This window comes from Barbus barbus (genome assembly GCF_936440315.1).
Source record: "Barbus barbus genome assembly, chromosome: 17".
Lineage (NCBI taxonomy): Eukaryota > Metazoa > Chordata > Actinopteri > Cypriniformes > Cyprinidae > Barbus > Barbus barbus.
The window spans coordinates 9,648,059-9,666,577 of record NC_136745.1 but is presented as its reverse complement, the minus strand read 5'-3'; the positions used below and the strand labels follow the sequence as shown (position 1 = coordinate 9,666,577).

The 18,519-nt window shown below is 36.4% G+C and overlaps 2 protein-coding genes across 5 annotated transcripts in view; one reads left to right on the top strand and one right to left on the bottom strand.

Moving 5' to 3' along the window:
• LOC306883406 (adenosine deaminase domain-containing protein 1-like) overlaps nucleotides 1-8,792 on the top strand; it is a 42,674-nt gene extending 33,882 nt beyond the window's left edge. For all 4 annotated transcript variants that reach the window (XM_079438638.1, XM_079438639.1, XM_079438637.1 and 1 more), the window contains 6 exons: nucleotides 683-806; nucleotides 1,835-2,005; nucleotides 2,169-2,401; nucleotides 2,473-2,707; nucleotides 6,676-6,808; nucleotides 7,461-8,792. In XM_079438638.1, coding sequence (XP_079294764.1) covers nucleotides 683-806; nucleotides 1,835-2,005; nucleotides 2,169-2,401; nucleotides 2,473-2,707; nucleotides 6,676-6,808; nucleotides 7,461-7,574 — 1,010 coding nt within the window. In that variant the 3' untranslated portion in view covers nucleotides 7,575-8,792. The remainder of the gene's footprint in view (nucleotides 1-682; nucleotides 807-1,834; nucleotides 2,006-2,168; nucleotides 2,402-2,472; nucleotides 2,708-6,675; nucleotides 6,809-7,460) is intronic.
• Nucleotides 8,793-15,590: 6,798 nt separating this feature from the next.
• Nucleotides 15,591-17,225, bottom strand: il2 (interleukin 2). Its single transcript, XM_079438502.1, has 4 exons — nucleotides 17,034-17,225; nucleotides 16,893-16,934; nucleotides 16,513-16,644; nucleotides 15,591-16,094 (listed from the first exon to the last, which is right to left on the bottom strand). Exons 1-4 carry the CDS (start codon nucleotides 17,172-17,174, stop codon nucleotides 15,969-15,971), a joined length of 441 nt encoding a protein of 146 aa, XP_079294628.1. The 5' UTR covers nucleotides 17,175-17,225; the 3' UTR covers nucleotides 15,591-15,968.
• Nucleotides 17,226-18,519: the final 1,294 nt, after the last annotated feature.

Below are 18,519 nucleotides of genomic sequence, written 5' to 3'. Positions count from 1 at the left end.
AAAAACAAACAAAAAAAAACAGGACTTTATGCTGAAAATCAGCATTACCATCACAGAAATAGAAGATAATATTTCACAGTATTTCTTTACTGTTTTTTTTTTTTTTTTATCAAATAAATGAAGCTTTGGTGTTGAAGATAACAGTCACATGTTAGGCCTTTGCAAAAATATATATATTTTAAGTTTAAAGTAGATTCTAGTGTTGCTTAACTCTTACCAAAAGAATGCCACCGCTACAGGAAATAAATACAATTTTAAAATAGATATTTAAATAGGAAACTGTTATTTTGAATTATAAGATTATTTTACAATACTGTGAGAAACAGAAAATGAAGCATTAGTGATAGATAAAATAATCACAATATTTGACTTTTTGTCAAGCATTGTCATTTACGTGACATCATTCACAATACTTATTTTAGAGTGGACTTTTGGCATTTGTAATATTTTCTTGTTACTAAGAAAATGCATGACTTTATACGGATGTGAGTATTTGAAATCTCTTGGTAACCCTTAACTAATTATTAAACTTTGGTTTATAACTCACAACACCAAATTTCCATGCACCACTTGCAGATGGACTTTATGTACTGTATCATTTTGAGTTGCTGTTCTTGTAAGTTCATTGGCTAGTGTTCACTCATTTTGACCTAATCTATAGTGTCATGTGTTTCGTCTGCAGCTGCTGGATGTGAGGTTGTTGCTCTTGGCACAGGCAGTTCTAACACCAAAGCTAGTCCGGCACCCACAGGAAGAATCCTGCATGACTCGCATGCAGTAGTAACTGCGCGGAGATCATTAATGAGGTAAGTTGTATTTTCAGTTGCAAACAGTCATCATTTTCATGCATGTGTGTTGATGTTCAGAGAAGATCTGACTCTTTAAAAAGTCATTTGCCACTGTGGTTTGCTCTCTGTTAACACTGACATCAAAGGTTTGGACACACTTGACAGAATTTGAGTTTCTTATGATCTGAAACCCTTTGCCCTAAAGGCTTTTTTCTTAGATTCTTGAAATGAAATGAATCGGTGTCTGGAAAAAGCATTTCTTGAAAGTAGATGTGTTGCACCGGCTGGTGAAGGACCAACATACACATCTCAAATGCATTTTTTGAAAGAAATTAACACTTTTATTCAGCAAGGATGCAGTAAAATGATTACAGCTGACATTAAGGACTTTTATGTTGTTGCAAAAAATTTCCATTTCAAATAAATGCAGTTCATTTGAACTTTGTTAATCAAAGGATCAAAAAATGTATCATGTAGCATCAATGCAGCAGCAAATCATCATATTAGAATGATTTCTGAAGGATCATGTGACACTGAAGACTGGAGTAATAATGCTGAAAATACAGCTTTGATCACAGGAATAAATTACATTTTAATATATATTCACATAGAAAACCGTTATTTTAAATTGTAATAATATATCACAATATTATTCACAATTGTGACCCTGGATGACAAAACCAGTCAAAAATGTCAACTATTTGAAAATCTGGAATCTGAGGGTGCAAAGAAAAATCAAAATACTGAGAAAATTGCCTTTAAAGTTGTCCAAATGAAGTCCTTAGCAATGCATATTACTAATCAAAAATTAAGTTTTAATATATTTACAGTAGGAAATTTACAAAATATCTTCATGAAACATGATCTTTACTTAATATCCTAATGATTTTTGGCATAAAAAAAATGATTATTTTAACCCAAACCCATTTAACCCATTATTTTTGGCTATTGCTACAAATATACCCCAGCGACTTAAGACTGGTTTTGTGGTCCAGAGTCACAATTATTATTGAGTGGAATTTAAATGTGTTTTGAATGTGCTGTAGGTTTCTGTACAGAAACCTGTTGCTGTTCTTCAGTAAGAATAGCGCTCTGGAGGAAAAGTCAGTCTTTCAGCAGGACCAGACCACAAAACTCCTCAGCCTCAAAAATCACTTCACTCTACACCTGTACCTGAGCCAACTGCCCAAAGGAGCAGCCCAGATACCATCTCAACTGTATGTACACTCACAAACAGGTTATTTACATCAAATTTAGCATCATATCTGATACATCAAGATAAAATTCTGATTGTAATGTAAATCAATGAGATCTTTATAACGGTATAGCAGATACTTACATCAAATTATATAAATATCAGTTTTCATCTGTGTTTTCTAGCCGCCTCAATCCTCTGTCCATATCTGCGTGGGAGGTGAATAATCAGATCGGCCTTCATGCGGTGGTGGAAGGGAAGGTTTTCTCCAAGTTCTCCAGCTCGTATGAGCAGATAGGCTCACATGTGGTCAGTATGTCGGCCACTGATAAGATCATGCAGTGGCAGGTGTTGGGCTTCCAGGGGGCGCTACTGAGCCACTTCATTGAGCCGGTTTACGTGAGCAGCATCTTCATTGGTAAGTTGGGGTAAAGCCCAATAATGATCGGTCTAGTTGCTGTTAATGCATTTTGTACTTGTTTTGCTTAGGCAACAGGAGCTGCAGCGATACTCGCGGGATGGAGATGGCAGTGAACCAGCGTGTGGATGGCATCACCTCAGCGCTTCCCTTGTACTACTGCGTCTACCGGCCGCACATCAGCCTGGTGTCCTCAGCTTTGCCTCCGGATGCGCACCCTTCCCAGAAATCACTCAGCCTTAATTGGAGCCATGGAGACCTTTTGGTGGAGGTAGTCAATGCACTAGATGGGAAGTCTACTGAAGAGTGAGTGTTATTCGTCTATTGACTTGCAACTCGGAAGTAAGCTATTTTCTGTTAATAAGACTTCTGATTAATTAGCCTCTGTAGGTAAATACCTAAAACAATAATAAAGTGCAGTGACGGGAAGTTAAGAGTATTTGCGCTGCAAACAAATATGATTGTGATTAATACATTAAAGGAGTAGTTTACGCAAAAGTGGAAATTTGCTGAAAATGTACTCCTCTTCAGGTTATTGAAAATGTAGTTTGTTTCTTCATTGGAACAGATTTGGGGAAATTTAGCATTACATCACTTGCTCATCAATGGATCCTCTGCAGTGAATGGGTGCCGCCAGAATGAGAGTCCAAACAGCTGATAAAAAACATCACAATAATCCACACGACTCCAGTCCATCAATTAACATCTTGTGAAGTGAAGAGCTACATGTTTTTAAGAAACAAATCCATCATTAATGTGCTTTCATTTTAAACCATTACAAAAAGTGATGTTTGATCTGTGCATATTTCTCTTCTGATTCAGACAAGATGACTCGCTCAATGAAGAAAACAATGTTTTCGTTAGATGACTCGTATTTTAGCTGGAAGTGGTGCTTTGAAGTTAAAAATGTCTTGATGTGTTATCTTGATGTGATATGTTTCTTACAAACATGATGCTTTTCTCTTCACAACATTAATTGATAGATTGTTGTGTCGAGGTATGTGGATAATATATGGATTGTGATGTTTTTATCAGCTGTTTGGACTCTCATTCTGACGGCACCCATTCACTGCAGAGCAATTGATCACATGCTCAAGTTTTTCCAAATCTGTTTCGGTAAAGAAACAAACAAACTGCTACTTGGATGGACTGAGGGTGAGTACAATTTCAGAAATTTTTATTTTTAGGTGAACTAATTCTTAACAATATTATGATAACAAAAACCAGTTACAATATCAAGCAGAATAACAAGCTGATTTTTTACAGGTAAAATAACTGAAAGTGAATGACACTGGAAGCCTTGCCCATTCATGTTACAAAAAGCCACAGGATCTTACATTAAAACTAAGATGGATAGTCAGAATCAGAATGAGAATGAGCTTTATTGGCCAAGTATGTTTACACATACAAGGAATTTGTTATAGTGACAGAAGCTCCACAGTGCAACAGAAAGACAGTAACAGGACAGAACACAGATAATAAAAGAATAATATACAAATAGGCAATGTACAAAGCAGCAAAAACACAATATATAATATAGACAACTATGTATGTACAGGTCAAGTATGTGCAAATTAGAAATGAGAAATAAAAATAAAATATGTGAGTGGTGAATGGATAGTGTATTAGAGTTGTGTGTTCCACGTTTATTGTTGAGTGTTCATGAGATGATTGGCTGAGGGAAGAAACTGTTTCTCTGTCTGGTCGTTCTGGTGCACAGAGCTCTGTAGCGTCGACCAGTCCGACTAGCTCCGTAGTCTTCTGAGGTCAGATTTGGTAGCTGAGCTGAACCAGACAGTTATTGAAGTGCAGAGGATGGATTCAATGATGGCAGAGTAGAACTGTTTCAGCAGCTCCTGTGGCAGATTACAACCTCTGCTGGGCCTTTTTCACAATGGACTCAATGTGAGTGTCCCACTTCAGGTCCTAAGAGATGGTGGTGCCCAGGAATCTGAATTACTCCACTGCAGTCACAGTGCTGTTGGTGAGTGGGGGGAGTGCAGGGGGTTCTCCTGAAGTCCACTATCATCTCCACAATTTTGAGCGTTCAAAACGACAAAAGAACTCGTTCAAGTCGTCTGCAAGGTGTTGATTCTCCAGAGTGCTGGGGGATGGTGTTTTGTAACTGGTGATATCCGTCATACCTTTCCACACTGAAGCAGGATCACTGGAAGATAATTTTTTCCTGAGCTTGTCAGAATAATTCCTCTTTGCCGCTCTGATCTCCTTTTCCAGTGTGTATTTGGCCTGTTTGTTCAAGACTTTATCCCCCTTTCTGTAAGCATGTTCTTTGGCCTGACGGAGCTGTCTGAGTTTGGCAGTGAACCATGGTTTGTCATTGTTGTAGAATAGATGAGTCCTGTTAGGAATGCACATATCCTCGCAGAAACTGATATAAGATGTTACAGTCTCTGTGAGCTCGTGCAGATCATCAGCAGCTTCAAAAACAGTCCAATCAGTGAGGTCGAAACAGGCTTGTAGATCCCGCTCTGTTTCATTAGTCCATCTTTTAACAGATCTTAATACAGGCTTTGCAGACTTAAGTTTCTGCCTGTAGGACGGAATAAGATGAACCAAACAGTGATCAGAGAGTCCTAAAGCTGCTCGTGGAACCGAGTGATATGCATCCTTTAGCTCAAATAGTAGAGCATGGTCATGGGTTCGATTCCCAGGGAAAGCAAGGGCTGATTAAAATGTAAAAACTGTAACTTGAATGCAATGTAAGTCACTTTGGATAAAAGCGTCTGCTAAATGCATAAATGTAAATGTCTTTATTGTTGTGTAACAGTGATCCAATATATTACTGTCTCTGGTGGGACATGTGATGTGCTGTCTGTATTTTGGCAGTTCGCGGTAGGGATGCGCGGTATACCGATACTGGAAAAACACCGGTATATATTATATTTAAAACGGTACGATATCATAATTTTGCTCAATTCGGTATTTCATACGCTGCAGTTGCAAAATGCAAAACAGAAAAAATGTGACAACAGAACAACGCGATGGATCAAACAGATGAAACTCAGCACACCCAAAATTAATAAATAAAGAGAACAGTAGAAGTGAAATATGGCATTACTTTGGATAAAAAACAGATGACAAAGGTGAAGGAACTGACCTTACTGCACCTGTATGCAAGCGTTGCTATAGGCCTAAATCATGTTGCCACAGGAACACATCAAATCTTTTTAAGCATTTGTCGCTTGCTCATCCTGATCTTTTCAAAGAATTAAGAGATCGACAGGTGAGCGCATCATTCATAATTGATTTGACCTTTTATTTACATCTGATCAACGCACATTCAGATGTAATACAGTAAGCGCAAATGTGCATGTGAGACACGCTAGAATCAATGAAGTTTTGGTCACGTAATACATGCACTTGCATTTCATACAATCAAATTTTAATTGGATATGAATTGAGCAAGAGTTTTGCTATATTAATTTTAGCATCAATGATATGAAGGGAATGTTTCTGACGCGCTGCTGATCGCTAATATGAAGCAAGTGAGAGAGTGAGATTTATATTTAATACTTTTGGTTGAGTCTGAAATCTGAAAACAATCTGAGAGAGAGAAATAATAACATGATTTTGAATATTACTTTGACTGTTAGAATAACACTTTACAATAAAGCAACATTTGTTGCATCAATTGCGCAACTTCAGTGCTATTTTTTTTCTTCAAACTTCTTCAAAATGAAACCTATGTTTCCAGTAGGTTTTTTTAGGAGACATTTAGTTTGCACTGTGTTTGCACTGAAAAGATAAGATTTGAATATATTTTCATCTTATTACTTCAGTTAGCCTATTTTTTTTTTCTCCAACATCAAAATGTAACCTATGTTCCCTTTAGGTTTTTTGTTACAGTTTGATACAAAGGTATTAACATATGAATCTGTTTTTATTATTATTATTAATAATATATTTTTTTAAATTCACTTATCTTTTGAGGCTGGTTATTTGTCACCTATGGTATCGATTTAGTATCGATACCGAGGTACTACATTCTGGTATCGTACCGAAGCCAAAATTATGGTATCGAGCCATCCCTAGTTCGCGGGAGAGATTTGCTTTATTAAAGTCCCCGAGAATGATTAAAACAGAGTCTGATCGTATTTGAAAAACAAAAAACAGGAAAAACAAACAAAAACAGTACAAACACTGAAGAGCAAAGCACAGTAGCTGCCATCATCGGCGCCATTTTTCGCATGTCATAGTCATGTTGCACTAATAAGCTTGGCATGTCTTTAACGTAATTTTTGTGTTTGTTTCAGTTCTCCATTTAAGAGCAGTCCAGCCTTGGCTAGCCGACTTTGCAAGGCAGCGATGTTGAGTAGGTTTAATTTAGTAGCTAAAGAGACCCAGAGAGAGGAGCTGCTCACCGCTGTCACCTACAGGGAGGCCAAGGTAATGCATTCTGCCTTAAATACATTCAGGAAGAATGTATTCTTATTTTTATTCTTTAAAGCTCCAGGGACCTAATTTATAAAAATTCTGAACGATTAGATTTGATCCTTAATACGGATTTTATCCTCTGTCAAAAGCGAGAAACAGATTGGGATTAATAAAAGCAGAAATTGATGTGAAAATATTCCTATGTATATGACAAGTGATACGGATGCTTTTTTTTGGTGCATATATACTAGCTTTTCTATTAACTCAACAATGTTTAAGAAAATTTTAAGAAAAATAGGCAATCACAATGTGCATTAATAATTGCAACATTTGAACAACTTTTTATTAATTACTTGCCGCACTTCTCAGAAACACGTGTATTTAATTAAATTGTAGTCTTTGCGGGTTTGATAATCGCACTAAGCCATAACACAGTTTCAGTTTTATTTTGATCAGTCATGCATTTCTAGGTTGTGGTAAAGCTGACATCGCTCTAGCCAACTCAAAATGTCTTTATAACAATATTAGACCCTAGAACACCATGGAAACAATGGTTCACTATTACTGAAGAACATGTCAAAATCTAGTCATTTGTATCTTAATTTCTGCTAGATTTGTATTGGACGTTTAATAATGACCATCTCATTTTTTATTGAACGTCAAGATGATGGCAAAGCCGTACCAGGAGGCAAAGAGTGTGCTGAAGTCTTACCTGGAAAGGAAGGGCTATGGCCAGTGGGTGGAGAAACCGCCGATCAGTGACCATTTCTCCATGTGAGGACCACCTACAGATGGCATGTTTAGTTTTATGTTGAAATTGCATGCTAAATTACTTTTTGGTTTGCATGTTTGTTTTGTTCAGTTGTGTTGTTTCTCGATGGCAAAAAATGAGGCACTTACAGACAACAGATGTACATGTGTTTGTGGACTGGGGAAACCTACTGGATTTGAAGTTTCTTTACACAAGTGCAAAGATATAAGATAAAACCAGTTCAAGACAGACCATAGTGTAAAATTAAAACAAAAGGGGGTGTTCTCTTTTGTTTCCAAGGCAAATGAAAATAAGTTTCTTTTGGTCATTCGATTTCTTTACTGTCTGAACTCTCTGAAATGCCGTATTTAAAGGAGTCATATTATGAAGGAATCAACTTTTCTGTGGTTTTTCTTGATTAATAAAAGATTTCATTGTATTCTGTTGACTTTCAGTGTTCAAAATTTCCTCATTTCCATCAAAATGAAACCAGTTTGTTCTGAATACTTTGGATTTTTGATGTCAGTAACATACACTTATGTTTGGTGTTATGAATCCTGCCCGTCCAGTAATGATGACATAATGAGGAAATAGGATAGATACTGTAATTCATAAACGGCAGTAGAATTAATTAGTACAACTAACTGCGGTTAAATCAGTCTGTGTAGCTGAAAAAAGAAAAACAAATCTAACAAAAAAAATCTGCAAATTTACTAAATTTAAAATATAAAAAAATATTTAAATTTAATTATACATTTTTCAAACATCTAAAAATGAAATCCAACTTAAAATATTAGCCAAAACTATAATAGCCTAATATATCAATGATACAAAAGTAACACTGCTCTCCAGATCCTTCTGAAGAATCCCAAATTACACTGAATTATTAAAGATTAATTCATGTGAGCAGTGTGCAGCTTTTTATTGTTGTGTGGGTCACTTGTTAAACCCAAGTGAGAAACAGGCCACTGCACGGTGTTTGTTGCTGGGCGTTTGGAGGTTAACATCAGATATAAAAAGTGCCCTGTTCATACTACAACACAGGAAACCTCAGGGGCTTCCTGTCAAAGGTGTAACTGCATCCAATCGCTTTTAATATGTGTTTATGTTAGTGGGTCTCGCTCGAGGACCATCTTTTCAGTGAATTGGGTTATGTTGCGCATCGTAATGACAAGACAGCATTTTGAAGATTGGAGAAGGTTTGTGTTTTGTACAGTATGCAGAGTTTAAAATGTTCTGATGAAGCATTTCTGCATTCGGCTTGTTTTGGATTAATGCTATTTGTATATGAAGTTATACAGAAGGTATCGCTTTTGTGTCTGTCTTTGGAGCAAATTTGCAGGGCCAATGTGCATGTTTATGCATGCGTGTAGTCTTACTGCAGAGACTGTTAAAAATGCATGGCAGTTGTGCTGTTAACATGCAGGATGTCTGTGCTCTCAATACTTGAACTTGGATTGTGGTCAGTTTATGTGTTATTTAATTCCATAGCAATGTGTTCATATCTTGCACAGTTAAATGTTAATATTTAGATAAAATAGTGAAACAATGTAAAATTGGGTCTGGAGTCAAAGGTCAAGGGTAAAATGCGCATGGACCAGGGGAGGTTCAGAGACAGTGTAAGGAAGAGGACACTGACCATTTGTTAAAAAAAAAAAAAAAAAAAAGAATGGGAGAAACCAAAGAAAGTCTATAATACTTGCATAGAGGGCTCTGTTAGCATTCCCGTTCTTCCTAATAGCAGTTGCACAGTTGGCAGAGATGGAACTCTGTGGTTAGAAAGCTGTTATCTATGATTATGGGAACTCTCAAATGTTATTTTTGTTTTATTTATTGTTTATTTCTGTGTTGTTTCTTTTATTTCTCTTATCACTACGCAGAGGTGAGAGGAAAGCACAAGCATGCGTCGTGATACTCTCCACATTGGCACTACATTGTAAAAAAAAATAAAAAAATTTGGCAACCAGCTTCAGCAGATTTTTGAATTTTCTCAACTTGTTTTTAGTTTCTATAACAAAAAGTTGAGAATCTCCTACAAAAAAAACATCAAAAATCTGCTGAAACTGGTTGCCTTAAAATTTTAAGTTGGCTTAAGGAGGCCAACTTAAAAGGAGAAGAATTGTTGAATAAAGTCGTTATTTTTGTTTTCTTTGCGCACAAAAATATTCTTGTAGCTTCATAAAATTAAGGTTGAACCACTGATGTCACATAGACTATTTTAAAGATGCCCTTACTACCTTTCTGGGCCTTAAATGTGGTGGTTCCCATGCTGTCTATGGAGGGTCAGAAATCTGTCGGATTTCATCAAAAATATCTTAATTTGTGTTCCGAAGATGAACGAAGGTCTTATGGGTTTGGAACGACATGAGGCTGAGTAATTAATGACAGAATTTTCATTTTTGGGTGAACTATACCTTTAACTGTTCATAAAGGAAGAGCGTGATTTCCAGCACGAACTGAAGTCAAGCGAGGTTAGATGGAAGTAGATCGAAACATTTAATATATCTGACAACTATTTTACAATGGAAATGTTAAACTACCAGCAGTAATGCAAACTACTCAATTTCCCCCCTCAAATTTCACAGTTTTCAATGGAAATTTCAAGATATGGTTACGGCTTTAGGTTTATATCCAGTAGTTTTTAATGAATACAATCCGATTTCGGATTTTGAAAGTTCTGTTTTTTTCATGATGACATATATGGCAGAAGAGTAGTAAATATTCTCTCCCATTGTTAGATGTAAATAAAGATACATTCCTGATGAACTGTAGGCCTTTGTAAACAGACTTGTCACTGCACTGAGGGTATAGTTGAATCCGACTGAGAAAATAGTCTGATTCCAGTGTTTACATGCACTTTTTTTTTAGGCCTACACTATCCCTTTCAAATTGATGGACATTTCATTTGAATCGAAACATGCTACCTATCAGATTGTGCGTTGTTTTGAGGGTAAGTTTAGGGTAGGGGCATGTAGCATTTTTCTATCATGTAGAAAAATGCTACATGCTATAGCTATATAGCGATATACATGCTATATCGATTTGTATGATACCTATCTTTTTATTGTGAGGTAGTGAAGAGACATACGGCCAAGTATGGTGACCCATTTGTGCTCTGCATTTAACCCATGCAACACACACTCGGAGCAGTGGGCAGCTTGCTCAGGGGTCGTGGTATTGAGGGTGGAGAGAATATAAATTAACTGCAAATTTTAAATATATAATTAAAAAAGTTATTAAAAAGTACCCAAAACACTGAAAATATACAGTGGGTACGGAAAGTATTCAGACCTCCTTAAATCTTTCACTCTTTGTTATATTGCAGCCATTTGCTAAAATCATTTGTTCATTTTTTTTTCCTCATTAATGTACACACAGCACCCCATATTGACAGAAAAACACAGAATTGTTGACATTTTTGAAGATTTATTAAAAAGAAAAACTGAAATATCACATGGTCCTAAGTATTCAGACCCTTTGCTGTGACACTCATATATTTAACTCAGGTGCTGTCCATTTCTTCGGATCATCCTTGAGATGGTTCTACTCCTTCATTTGAGTCCAGCTGTGTTTGATTATACTGACTGGACTTGATTAGGAAAGCCACACACCTGTCTATAGAAGACCTTACAGCTCACAGTGCATGTCAGAGCAAATGAGAATCATGAGGTCAAAGGAACTGCCTGAAGAGCTCAGAGACAGAATTGTGGCAAGGCACAGATCTGGCCAAGGTTACAAAAAAAATTCTGCTGCACTTAAGGTTCCTAAGAGCACAGTGGCCTCCATAATCCTTAAATGGATGACGTTTGGGACGACCAGAACCCTTCTTAGAGCTGGCCGTCCGGCCAAACTGAGCTATCGGGGGAGAAGAGCCTTGGTGAGAGAGGTAAAGAAGAACCCAAAGATCACTGTGGCTGAGCTCCAGAGATGCAGTCGGGAGATGGGAGAAAGTTGTAGAAAGTCAACCATCACTGCAGCCCTCCACCAGTCGGGGCTTTATGGCAGAGTGGCCCGACGGAAGCCTCTCCTCAGTGCAAGACACAAAAAACACCTGAAGGACCACAAGATGGTGAGAAATAAGATTCTCTGGTCTGATGAGACCAAGATAGAACTGTTGGCCTTAATTCTAAGCGGTATGTGTGGAGAAAACCAGGCACTGCTCCTCACCTGTCCAATACAGTCCCAACAGTGTGGGGGTGTTTTTCCGCTGCAGGGACAGGACGACTGGTTGCAATCGAGGGAAAGATGAATGCGGCCAAGTACAGGGATATCCTGGACGAAAACCTTCTCCAGAGTGCTCAGGACCTCAGACTGGGCCGAAGGTTTACCTTCCAACAAGACAATGACCCTAAGCACACAGCTAAAATAACGAAGGAGTGGCTTCACAACAGCTCCATGACTGTTCTTGAATGGCCCAGCCAGAGCCCTGACTTAAACCCAATTGAGCATCTCCGGAGAGACCTAAAAATGGCTGTCCACCAACGCTTACCATCCAACCTGACAGAACTGGAGAGGATCTGCAAGGAGGAATGGCAGAGGATCCCCAAATCCAGGTGTGAAAAACTTGTTGCATCTTTCCCAAAAAGACTCATGGCTGTATTCGATCAAAAGGGTGCTTCTACGAAATACTGAGCAAAGGGTCTGAATACTTAGGACCATGTGATTTATTTCAGTTTTTCTTTTTTAATAAATCTCCAAAAATGTCAACAATTCTGTGTTTTTCTGTCAATATGGGGTGCTGTGTGTACATTAATGAGGGAAAAAAATTAACTTAAATGATTTTAGCAAATGGCTGCAACAAAGAGTGAAACATTTAAGGGGTCTGAATACTTTCCGTACCCACTGTAGCATTTGTACATGTCCCCAGTGTCTAACGCTACATTTTAACTTTAAATATAATGTTTAAAATCCTTCAGAAAACATTTTTGTGTACCTTCATATGCCGCCTGTGCTTTAAATACCTTTTATTTCAAAATAAATGTATAATATTTTGGATAAAAGACACATTTTAGTCGTGTCCCTAGGTTTTCACTCAGTCCTGTTACCCTAACACCCCCCCCCCCCCCCCCAAAAACCTGGGGAAATTCCACAAGACACTTTTTCAACATAATATTGCAACATCTGGGTCTTCTGAAGGCAATGAAATGATCAGAAGCATGTGGTCTTATTTTCCTTTCTGTATATTTGATGATATTGTAACGGTGGCTGGGTGCGTTATTATAAATATATTGTCCTGTTACCTAAATGATTTCTTAGATGTTGCTTGTTTATTTTGAAAATACAAATCTGTGGTGAATCACTATAATTTGCTGAGTATTCTCATAATATATTCATGTAAATAGTAGGCTACATCCATACTAATCTAGATAAATTTGAAAATGCATCTTTTTCTCACAGAAAACCTATGGTTCCTGCATTTTATATTACATTCCTGCAAGTATGACAGAAAATGTACTTGAAATTTCTGTCCTGTGGCAATTATGTATTAGACTCGTATGGAATGGCGTATGAGTGTGAGCTGCTCTATAAGAAATCAAAATCTACAGAAAAACTGAAAAGATATTATTTGTTAAGTTTATTATTGTTAATATCAATTTTACTTTAATATTTATTATTTTTTCGTTATTTATGTCTTCTCTAATAACCTGTCCTCTACCCCTAAACAAAAACCTCTGCAGACCACTAGATTGAAACAGAAACATGGTTTGGCCTTTTTTAGCAGTGAGGTCTGCTCACTAGTCAATGTTTAACACTTTCACTAAATGCAGGCATTAATACCTCATGTGTAGTCAAACCTGTATACTAATATAATGGATACTCCTTCCTGTTACCCATTTCATTCCTGTTACTAAATAGTGTTTTCTTTAAAAAAATTTGTTAAATTTTTTAATTAAGTTTGGTCCAAAATTTATCCCATTGTTTAATATATTGCATCATAGAAAACTGATAAGCTTGAGGTTTGAGTCGCCTTTAAAATGAAAAAAAAAAAATGGTTTGTGTACTTTAGAAAAATACACCTTGTTTAGATAATTAGTGATTTTTTTTTATGATAAAAATAAAATTTATTGACCATGAAACCAACAATTTCTTTAAAATAAACACCTGCCTGAGGGAGAAATGAAGGAATTTGTTGACATTTTTAAACATGCTTTTTAAAAGACATTAGAGTTTTGGTAACAGGACTGAGAAAAATGCATCCATCTTCCACTTAGAATTTGTGTAAAAAATTTAATAAAGTTACCTGAAATGGACCAGTACAGATTTTGAATAGTTAAACATGTGTATTACTAGATTCAGTCTTTAAAAAAGATGAAATGTTTTTTGGAGAGTTTTGGAAGCAAATGGCACCCATTCGGTGGAATGGCCCTATAGCGTTGGAGCTCAGACAGTATGCTATCAGTTTATGGTTTAAGGGGCTCAACCACATAAACTCTCGCATGTGGGACAATTTTTTTCTCTCTTCGGTTCCTGTCTTATTTGCTACGTTGGCGGGCCGGATTGTCCTGTTATCCCACATTCCATTTCTCATCCCATACTCATCCCATTTCCTATTGAGGAAGGTGGGCGTTAGTCTTGAGCAATCATCATTTCTTGTCAACTATTAAACCAGCAGATAATTGAACCGACTTGCCCTGTGGTTTAGTGTTCAGTGTTGCAATGGGGTGATTAAGACCTACGCAGGCACCTTATAGAGTTGCCCACGCATTATCTAACCTAAAATAGTTCCTTAATGCTGCAAAGTGCAGATTAATCATTTCCCTTCACACCTTTCAGGAAGGAAAACAGTCATGTTATTTGTGTTTGCCATGTCAAGTATCACTACTACTATTGCTCATACTCAGGTTAAGGATTTCAATACTAACCTTACAAATTATATTTTGATACCTAGCATGTGCTGCACCATTTGTATACTGCGGATATGAATAATGCCTTGTTGTTAATGATTAACGTATGATATTCTTAGACTTACAGATTGTAGACAGTCATATCTTAGAACAATCATATATATATATAGAACTCTCCTATTGACCATTCATTCATTTATTCATTTTATTTGAAACATAACCATTTATGACCATTTGTTTAATATAACAAATATGAGAATCTCCCATTGACCGTTCACTCATTCATTTGTTTGTTTTACTCATTCATTCACTTTATTCGTGTACATTTTATAGTAAATTGATTTTTTTTTTGTTAACTTTATAAGAAATATAAAGTTCTCACATTGACCGTTTATTTATTCATTCATTCATTTATTCATTTATTTTATGTAAACCTTATAAGAAATAAAGTTTGAAAATCTCCCATTGACACTGACAGAATTTTCTTTGTGTAAAACCAACAGTGATGACATCATTGTAATATTTACTAAATTGTCTCCCTTCTTAAATTGATTTACATACTGAATTGTGATTAGTCTTGTCGTACTTGCGTATATTAATTAATTGCACGGTCCTTTTGCTGCATCACAATTGTAATTGGAGAGTTAATGTTACTCTGGACCGATGCCTACTGCTGTCAGGGGTGAGAGTGAGTAATGGTATAAATTTGACCTCTAAGGGAATTTTTTTTTTTTTTTGTTCGTGACCGCAATGACATTAAACAATCTAAATTAGCATGTGTAGTGAAGGAATGTGCCTTAACGAATAGCTCTAATTCACTGTAATGCTAAGCATCCCAGTGTGGTTTAGGTGGGTAAGAGTGATGCACGCTGACCTATTAAATGTAGGAGTCAAAAATGGGTGGATCTATTTTCCAGGCCTGTTTCCCATTATTTGTCATAAAAATGTGTGATTAGGGACTTTCCCAGCCAGTATCATGTCCACCTTAGCAATGGAAGATATCAAACACCCTAAAAAGTGAAACTTCAAAATTCCGCTGTTCGCTGTCCCGTGGTTTAAATATAGGTCAGGGTGAAATTAGCAGCCGCATTTCCATCCAAAGCTGTAGCGGAGATGTAGTTCATCACCTCTTAAAATTACATTTACATAATTATAAGCCCACATATCGAGTGTGTCAATTAATAAATCTCAAACTTTTAGAAGAAACCTGTTCACATTTATTTGTCGTAAAATGGCAGGAATTCGTATAAATAACAAATAAATATATAAATACATAAATAAGCAGCAAAGCTTTTGTAAAATATTCTAGTGCTTTTCTTTTTAAAAAAAAAAATACAACTTTGAGAACTGGCAACATGTCGTCTTCATAGAAGTTACATACACAACTATATCAAAAATACATTCCTAGCAATGCAATGTATAAACATGAAATAATTAATATCGTAAACCAGTATGATATGATCATTGCATCATATATAAAAAAAAAAAATTAAGTTACATTTAACCCTGATGTTTTTTAGTTTCCTGAACATTGTCCAGAAATAGCTTGCATCCTGCAGTGCTCATGATCACATGATCACTGGTCGGGCAGTCCCATGTCATTGAGATGTTGCACCTGAACTTTCATGTTGTCTATAAACCGCTTAACATCTGTTTGCTCGTACATCTCACAGCTGCAGTTTGGGCTTGAGCCAGGTGTAATCTAGAGAGAGTAAGAGAAGGATAAACATGTTAAACTCTTAATATTCAAAATAAAGGTTCCAGCTGGAGTTTTTTTTCATGTTAAACTTTTAAAGATGGCTTTTTTTTTTGTGGCAGCAGTACCATAGAAGAACCAAATAATCCCCAAATAATCTTTAAGTGAACAGTTCTTTAAAAAATAAACAAACAAACAAACATTTTTTCTTAGTATGAAGAACATTTTAAAAATCTTAAGAAGGTTTTTTCACTATAAAGGACGTTTTGTGGAATGGATGTTGAAGGTTCTTAATGGAACCATTGATGCCAACCTTCATTTTCAAGAGTTTTCAACACTAATTACTCTCATTATTAACTTCTATACTGCCACTTTTATCAGATGAAGCATAGAAAATTGGTAAGGTGAGAGAAATGTTACTTACATTCCATTTAGACTCTTGCAGTTCAAAGATGACGTTCTTTATGGCTTCAGTGTCGTTTTTAGGAAAATCACATTCATATTGAAGGACTTTTAGCTCTTTAATAGTGCAGTTCAGAGCTGAAGACATGCAATCCTTCAAAGAAACAGAGACAGGATTGGATTAGGTCTGTTCCAAAGCATCTTGTTTGCAGAGAGCATCTTTCTACCTGCCGCTGTGAGTGTGTGTGTGTGTGTGTTTGAGAGAATTCTTGTGAGAGCTGACACTGCTGGCTTGAGGTTTGGCTTTCTCATAGTAACCTCCTTCCTGTGCGAGTGATCTACTATCTCTCTTAAGCAAACAAAGTGATGTTAAGCACTCAAAGCTCAAAAAAGTGCACTTACCTCTCTGATTTGAGTAGGGGAGTATAAACGTATGTCGTCTGCCTGTAAAAAATAAACAAATGCACAAACAGTTAGTTTATGACTTTAAAATGGCTTGTGATGTGTAATATCGCTGGGTGTTTTAAAGCAAATAATACTCACACATCTAACTTTTTCAATAGTTATATTTAATTCTGGAATAAGCATGTCCAGTAGTTCATCAGCATCCCTTTTCACAGGCTGGGCGTTCAGGCAGCTGACCAGTGCCAGTGTCAAAGCACAAATCCAGTGTAGAGCAAACATGATGTCCTTTCACCTGCTAGATGGTTATCCTCAGTTCACAGTTGTGCGAGTGACTTATAACCAGCTCGTCTTGTCTATTTATTGGCTGCACTTGGAAAAATGAATGGGTGGGCAGAGGACTTCAGATATTATCTAATGCAATCAACTGCTGGTGTTTTTTTTTTCCTTTTGATGACTGTTGGGATTTTCTTTTTGCCCTTTCTTCCTCAGCTAGCCCCCACCCCCCTGTCCTTCCACCATCACTATGTGTGTGTGCGCTCACTGAGGTTTTACGCTGATGTGATATTCTCAATGTGGGAACGTAGTCGCCAATAAATAGTAAATAACTTTGTTCAAAATATTTTGTCAACCATCCTGTCACCTCTGATGTGATGCATGTATTTGGCATGAGATCATACTGTAGAAACCATTACATCATAGCCATCATCAGGTCATTGGTTGTGTGGGTTTCAAAATATTTCATATTTTTCTTTGTATATAAATCCCTCAGAATCTACTACTTTATAAGCAAGAAAGAAATTGGTGTTGGATGTACTTTGAAACCATTTTTACTCAGAATTTGCTTGTAAATAATTACAGAGAAACTTCAATCAACATAATGAATGCAAATGTAAAGAAAGATTGAAATACTAAAGCATTTTTTGTTTTATTTATATAGAACTTATATATAGAACTTGTATAACTTTTATTTATATATAACATTTTTTTAAATCATTGTTTAGAGTGTAGGTTTTTACTCACTCCTTGTGTGAAAATGATGGTGTGGCATTTTTCTGACAGCAGTGGGCGCTTTAAAGCATTACATTGGTGGAGATGTGTCTGTTGTTTGTGGGTTACTGAAAGTAATGCATATAAAATTCTTACAAATAAAGGTTCTTTATTGGCATTGATGGTTCCATGAAGAACCTTTAAAATTCATGGAATCTTTCCATTTCACAAAAGGGTCTCGAAAGGTTTCAAAAGAGGGTACATCAATGTCATAGAAGAACCATTTTGGGTTCTACAAAGAACTTTTCAGTGGACAGTTCATAAAAGAAACATAATTTTTTTTTTAAAGAATGCTTTTTTTAAGAAAATACCCTTTTCCACTATATTTTTCCCCATATTTTTGCCATAAATAATGTGTTGCTTGAACTTAAAAAATCAAGAGCCAGATTTACTCAACTAGGCAAATTAGTTTGAGAGCGCAATTCCAAAACAGTACTGATGGCAGTGAAAAGTTCCACCATGCACTCTGCCTCCTCCTGGCAGCAACAATCATAGCCATGTCAAGATAAAAATGGGTTAAAGGAACACTCCACTTTTGTTGAAAATAGGCTCATTTTACAACTCCCCTAGTTAGTTG

Bases quoted from the DNA above. Each gene is read 5' to 3' on its own strand.
- il2 (XM_079438502.1), bottom strand. From the start codon at position 17,174: ATGTTTGCTCTACACTGGATTTGTGCTTTGACACTGGCACTGGTCAGC. The intron at 16,645-16,892 runs GTAAGTGCACTT...GTTTCTTTGAAG, and splicing joins CCCCTACTCAAATCAGAGAG to GATTGCATGTCTTCAGCTCT. The intron at 16,095-16,512 runs GTAAGTAACATT...TACTCTCTCTAG, and splicing joins TGCAAGAGTCTAAATGGAAT to ATTACACCTGGCTCAAGCCC.